This window comes from Lontra canadensis, unplaced genomic scaffold, assembly GCF_010015895.1.
Source record: "Lontra canadensis isolate GAN:19392208 unplaced genomic scaffold, GSC_riverotter_1.0 scaffold15, whole genome shotgun sequence".
Lineage (NCBI taxonomy): Eukaryota > Metazoa > Chordata > Mammalia > Carnivora > Mustelidae > Lontra > Lontra canadensis.
Genome location: NW_022631009.1, coordinates 15,599,023 through 15,605,341, shown reverse-complemented (window position 1 = coordinate 15,605,341; position 6,319 = coordinate 15,599,023). Strand labels below are relative to the sequence as shown.

Sequence of the window (6,319 nt, the reverse complement as noted above, 5' to 3'; positions counted from 1 at the left end):
ATGGTTAATTTTTGTCCTGGTTTATTTAGTCTTTCATCTTGAATGTGACAGGAATCAACTAATGCTAATTTAGGACAAAAATAATTGAAAGAAGAAAAGGTTGGGAGGAATTTATTTTAAGAAATCATAAGTATCTCAGTGATATCAAGGGTGGAAGTGCTTCTGCAGTCCATGAAGGGGCTGGGACAAGATGTGGGATTCCATTTCATATGTTTTATTCACTTTTCTCTCTACAGAAAAACTATCACTGCTACTCTGTTCAGATGATGACAACCATGCCATAATGCCAGAGGTTTTACTTTTTCATTCAAGAGATCAGCCTATGTAAGGATGAAACTCTTGAAACTAACTCTAGATTTCTAAGGGAGGGATTTGGTCATAAGTGAGTCAGGGTCTCCCTTGCGGTCCAAGTATCTGCCAACAGGAGCACGCATGGAGTTATGCTGTACAAATATGGCCGCCGTCTCCTGTCCCTGTGGCTATGTGGATGGAGACTGAGAATGGCAGGAGTTCCCACATAAGACAGGTTAATTCTGAATTCACTTTTTCTTTCAATAATTATATTAGAACCTTCTATGTGTCCTGCACTGGGGAGGATATGATTCTGAAAAATATGATTCTTGCCCTCACCAACCTTTCTATCTAGTTAGGTGTATTGGGACAGGTGTATTGGCTGGTGAGGATTGGATTTTATGTAACTAAATTGTCAATGTAATACATTGCAGCAAGTGATATTATGCAGAAGGAAAAGGTGTTACGGTAGCAAAGGAGAAGAAGCATCTCACTGAGACTGGGAGATAAGTGATATCTTCCTGTGAAAAATGCCATCTATACTAAGACAACAAAGGTGCGTTAAGTGTTAGCTTAGCCAAATAGATGAAAGTGACATATAATAGAAATGACTCTAATGTTTATGGAGACACAAAGATAATGTTGATGGATCCAAAACAAAGTAATATTGAAATGTTGATGGGTATCTTAGTTTGGATTTCCCAAAAATCAGATCCTAAGATAAGACAAAATTAGTCCTCTGTGTTGGCAGCGCTCTTAACAGTTTCTTCCAACAAGGATGGGCAACAGCAGATTTTGCAGGACAGGATTTGCATTCTCCCGGTGGAGCCCAGCAGAAAAACAGCACCTTTCCCTCAGTGGTTCCACCGGAACAGGAAAAAATTCCAGGGCTGACTAATGGGAACAAATCGGGCCATTTAACCAATCACTGTAGACAAACACCTAGAATATACTAGTCAGGGATTGAGGACAGTCACATTTGTATCACATGACCAAATACTGGGTGAGGAAGAGTAATTCTTTAAAAGATATTACAGCATTATTACCTGAAAAGAGAATGGATGTTAATCAGGCAAAATCTACAGATGTCCCCTAAAATCTCAGGTGATACTCCTTTAATATTTATTTTATACTTGGAGATGTGAATGTATTATACAGACTTAGCAACAAAGAACTTTCTTTCTTTTCTTCTTCTTCTTCTTTTTTTTTTTTTTAAATAGACTTGATCCCATGACTCTCTTCTCTCAGAATAGTATCTTGAACATAAAGGATGATTTGCAAAGAGTAAAAACTTAAATCATGCACACTTTGGTTTTCAGGACACCATAAAAATTTACACATAAAGAGAATAGTGATTCTTAACTCATAATGGTCCGCAGATGGCTTTTTCACAGACATATTTAGTATCTGGTGAATTCAATAGATTCACTCCTTAGAACATATTTTTGTACATACAAACTTCTTTTGAGAGATTGACCGTCTACACGAGGCCCAAGTTAAAACCCTGATGTAGACTGACTGAATGTTTTCAAAGCCCTTGGCTCCTTTGCAAGTAAACAGATAGTCCTTTTCATAGTTATAATGTAGGAATGCCATTTAGATGAATTTGTTGATTTTTATTTTTAAACTGCTCAAATTATAAAGATATACAAATCCAAAACACTATTTTCATACTGCGTTCTTGTTCAATTCAGTGTCACAATCTTAAATCAAGGCAGATAAACTGTATTCAATTTCTGGTGAGGATACAAGGGCAAAAAATTAAGTCTTTCTGAAGCTTTTGAATATTGTTTACTCCCATAATAAAGGAGGCAGCTTGCTGCCTAATAAGATGTGGCCTGGGAGGTTGGTTTATCAATTTGTCGATCCCTTGGAGGAAAAAACACATTTTAAAAACAAATCCAAGAGTAAGACATACATGAATGCAATCCATTTACACTGAGAGCACATTTCTGTACTGTGCCAAATAAAGTAAGAATTTTTGTATAGAAATTTATTCTTCTACCTTGCCGTCCTTAAATAATATGATATTCAAGAATTATATATATGTCTGTAGGAAGCACTTTAGGGTTTTTTAGCCTTTTCTATAAAGAGTGTTATTTGTAAAACAACCATAAATTTGTGAAAATGGTAACATGCCAGATTTGTAGGTTTGTCATAAAATGCAATAAAGTACAGGATATGAACAATTGTTCTTTTAAGATGAGTAGGTACCAAATGTTGCACGGAACAGACTAATACTAAAAAGAAAAGTTGCTTATTTGAAATACAAATTTATCCGGACATCCTATTTTAATTTTTGAAATCTGGCGACCCTAGAAACCTGCAAACAATATTATTTTTATTTACTTGTAAATAAACCTTTGATTTTGTATATTAAAGTAGTTTTGGTAATGACATCTCATTTTATTGTCAGATATATGTTTTTGGCTAAATGGACTATTAAGAGTATATACAATTATATTTTCATTGAAGTTGTAATAGAATACTTCAAGCTTTTTTTCCATAAGCAGTGTCCACTCACCTCCCCTTTCACTCCCAAAGAACTTTATGAAGAAAGCCTGAGAAAGACTGAGGTAAATGTTTCTTAATTACAGATTGGTTTCAGATCAATTCTTCTAGTATTTAAGGAAATGTTATTAAAAGTTGCATATTTTCTGTGTTTAAAGTAACTTACATATGTGATTCTTCAATGATTTGTCTTTGAAAGCCGAAAGTTTTCAAAATGAACCATTATGTAGAGATGAAATCAGTGAGTCTAAAAAATGAATAATTCATTTTTAAGTAAATGAGAAATTATTTTTTGCTGTTACTTATATATTTTCACATTTATAGTTAAATAGTTATTTGCGGTACACAGGGTATTAGTTGTGAATTGTGGTTTTCAATATCACAGATACATTTGTTGCTGTGGTTTTGCAATATCATTCCCTGATGCTTTTCTCAATTGTGGTTTTCATAATCATTGTTTGATAGTCATGTAGCTGTGGTTTGGGCCTGCTATATCCATTTGGACAGAGATAATTGCTTATAGGTTTTGCTGTCTTTTAATTTTATAACCTTAGTGAGTTAAACCAGAAAAAGAAAAATTGAACTTTAAATATCATCAACATTCTCATTAAAAATGATGAGAAAACACAAATTGTAATAGTATTCCTCAGTTTAATTCATTCATAATGGCTATAATTAATATATATTTATAAATTTATATAAACTATTTTTCTAATAATGCAGTCTGGTTATTTTACCAGTCTTGCCTTGAATTCCCTGACTTTTGCTCCTTTCAGCTTTTAAACGGAATATTTAGCTGAGATTTATTTGTTTCTCTTTTGCTTTGCATATTTAACCATTTCAAATGCCAAAAGAAACACTAACTGTTATGATATTTTAATTCCAATGGGCATTCCTTTTGGCTGATACAAAAAGTCAGCCAGTTCTGTAAAAAATATCTTTAGAAACCATAATGTATAATACATCCAATTCTAAGCACACCAATTTAATTGTAATGAATTGAAAATTAAGGAGGCAAAAATCTGTAGTTCTCTGTCTGCTTATTCATTCCACAACACAAACACATATAACCCTGCTTTTCATGGTACTTACGGCTTTAATTTGTTGGTTCTTCAGGGGAGGGACTTTGTCATTTAGTGCATTTTCCACTGCAAAGGACATGTATTCTTACAACCCCATATGGTAATAGTACTAATGGTAATGTAATAAAATTCACAATTGGTCTTCAGCTCTGTGTTAAGATTCTCTCAGCCAAACCTTTCACAGAGCAACTCTTTACACCTTCCAGAAGATGTCCTGATGGGGTTATAAATGACACTGATTACAGTGCCTCCTGCACACTGAGCGGCCGGCATTATGCTCTGGCATATCTGCTCAGGCTCTATGCTGACCCCCAGACCCTTTCAGAGTATCAAGTTTGGTGGGGCTCATAGAAATGGCCAGTGGACTAGACAAAGGGGGGCACAATTTTAGATCAGAATGGAGGATCTCACAACCTGGGGGAAAGAGTCAGCAGTATCTGGGGGATAGGTGTCAACTGCAGTGGAGTTTATTAGTAAATTCTGATTACATAAAGCGGCCAGTTCCACTGCCACTTGGATAGAGGCTTCTTTCAGCCCACCCGGGAGGATATATTTAATACTCAGTATATATGAAACTATGAGAAACTAAGCTAGCCTCGTGCAGCTTAACTTGACCAAATAATAACTATGCAAATCACTTCAAAATTTGTTCTTCTTTTGGCTTGCAGTTTCCAACATACTACACACAAAATAACTGAATAAGAATGAAACAAAACTTTAAAAGCTGAAGAACCATGAAATAGTTATTGGGTCTTACCTGCTTGGGAAATTATGGCAAGATCAAATCTTTTATTAGTCGCTGGCTGCTTCCCTGTGGCAGAAGAACTAAAAAGAATTAAAGGTCATGGGATGGGGTGGGACTTCAGAACTTCCACCGACTTCCTCAAGAAGTTAGTATTCTGATTAGAGACGGTTCATTTCCCACCTAGGGCTAATCACCTAGTTAATGGTCCTCCTTTTTGATATGACGAAAAAATATCTGCCTGTTTCCAAATTCGGAATTTTTACAATCTAGAAATGAAAACTCGAGGTGAGAGAGAGCACTTTGAGGACACCGCTCAGCATCCCATCCGTGCGGGCTAAGTGGGGGATGGTCCACGTCCGCAGCGGTCTCCTGGGAACCTTGAGAGCATTGAAATGGTCTCTAGAGAGCCCGGGCAGATGAGAGGGCTTAACTGGCCCCAAGACACACAGTTGGCATTTGTGATCAGCTGCCTCACGCCGAGGATTTTGCCAGGGGCCTAACCTTCCTGCCAAGAAGCTGGAAGGGCGGGGGTGGAGACTAGGGGAGGGGGCGGCATAACTGGAAGCACAAAGTTTACGAAGAGACTGGGATTTCTTTGTGCCCCGCTGGACGGGCGAGGCGTGGGGAGAGTTGGGGTCCATCAGAGGGGGCTGTGGGAAGAAGTTGCCTGGAGGGGTGCTCTGGCAGATGCCCAGAGCTGACGCGGTGACAACTGCAGAAGGTGGCCCCCCTCCAAAGCCTCCCCACGCCTCTTGCCCCCCCAGCCCCCCACCGCGCTCCCGTGCACCCCACCCGACCGAGGCCGGGGCCCTCTTTTGCATCCGGACTGGCTTTGGATGCAGCCAATCCTCCTTTCGCTGATGGAATAGTCTCCCCTCCCCGCAGCCCCGGCGCGCCCCTCCCTCCCGCGCCTCGCCACCTCCCGCGGCAGAGAGCGAGCTGCGCGGCCCGGAGCGGCGGCGGCGGCGGCGGCGGCGGCGGCGGCGGCGCTCGAGTCTCTGCCCCGCACGCCGGGGAGAGGGGAGAGCGGAGAGCGAGCGCGCTCCTCCTCCCGCGCCTTCCGCCCCCTCTCTCCCCCTCTCTCTCCTCTGCTCGCTCTCCCTTCTCTCCCTCCTTCTCTTCCTTCTTTTCGTGTTCCCCTTTTCTCTCTCCTCGTCCATTCGTTTGTAAATTCTGTTCTCCCCCCTCCATCGCTCTTCTACTCTCCCCCTCCCCTCCCCACTGTCACACTCTCTCTGGCCCCCTCTGTCTTCTCATTTGCCTGCTCATCTCCAAACGTGGCTCCGCGGCTCCCGGAGGAGCCCAGCGCCCGGATCCCGCGCGTCCGGAGCCCCTGGAGTCCGGCCCGCGGCGGCCCGAGCCTGGCCAGCGGCGGCGGCGGGAGCGGCGGGAGCCGAGGGAGCGGCAGCCCGGACCGCGGGCACCGCGGGAGCCCTAGTGGCAGCGGCCGCCGCCGAGATGTCCCGGCGAAAGCAGAGCAAACCTCGGCAGATCAAACGTAAGTTTGCACGCTGGGCCGGCAGTTGCTGGGATTATTTCTGGGGAGGGGGGCGCGCGGGGCGGGAAAGGGAGGGGGGCTCGGGGAAATCCGCTCCCCGTGCCCCGGATTTGTCAAACTTTGCCTGAGCAGCGGAGGGGACAAGTAGTCAGTCACAGACAGACAGACGCCCCGAGCGCCGGGCGAGAAAGA

General features: G+C 42.2%; 1 protein-coding gene and 1 long non-coding RNA gene across 3 annotated transcripts in view; one reads left to right on the top strand and one right to left on the bottom strand.

The window, feature by feature from the left end:
- Positions 1–764: 764 nt before the first annotated feature.
- On the bottom strand, positions 765–5,251 carry LOC116868428. Its single transcript, XR_004382825.1, has 3 exons — positions 4,642–5,251; positions 2,969–3,049; positions 765–1,547 (listed from the first exon to the last, which is right to left on the bottom strand). It is a non-coding gene; the product is annotated as an uncharacterized LOC116868428 (long non-coding RNA).
- A 419-nt stretch (positions 5,252–5,670) lies between these two features.
- ZFPM2 (zinc finger protein, FOG family member 2) overlaps positions 5,671–6,319 on the top strand; it is a 453,035-nt gene continuing 452,386 nt past the window's right edge. The window contains exon 1 of one of the 2 annotated variants that reach the window (XM_032858490.1): positions 5,671–6,127. In XM_032858490.1, coding sequence (XP_032714381.1) covers positions 6,088–6,127 — 40 coding nt within the window. In that variant the 5' untranslated portion in view covers positions 5,671–6,087. The remainder of the gene's footprint in view (positions 6,128–6,319) is intronic. The other variant, XM_032858491.1, reaches the window with a different exon arrangement.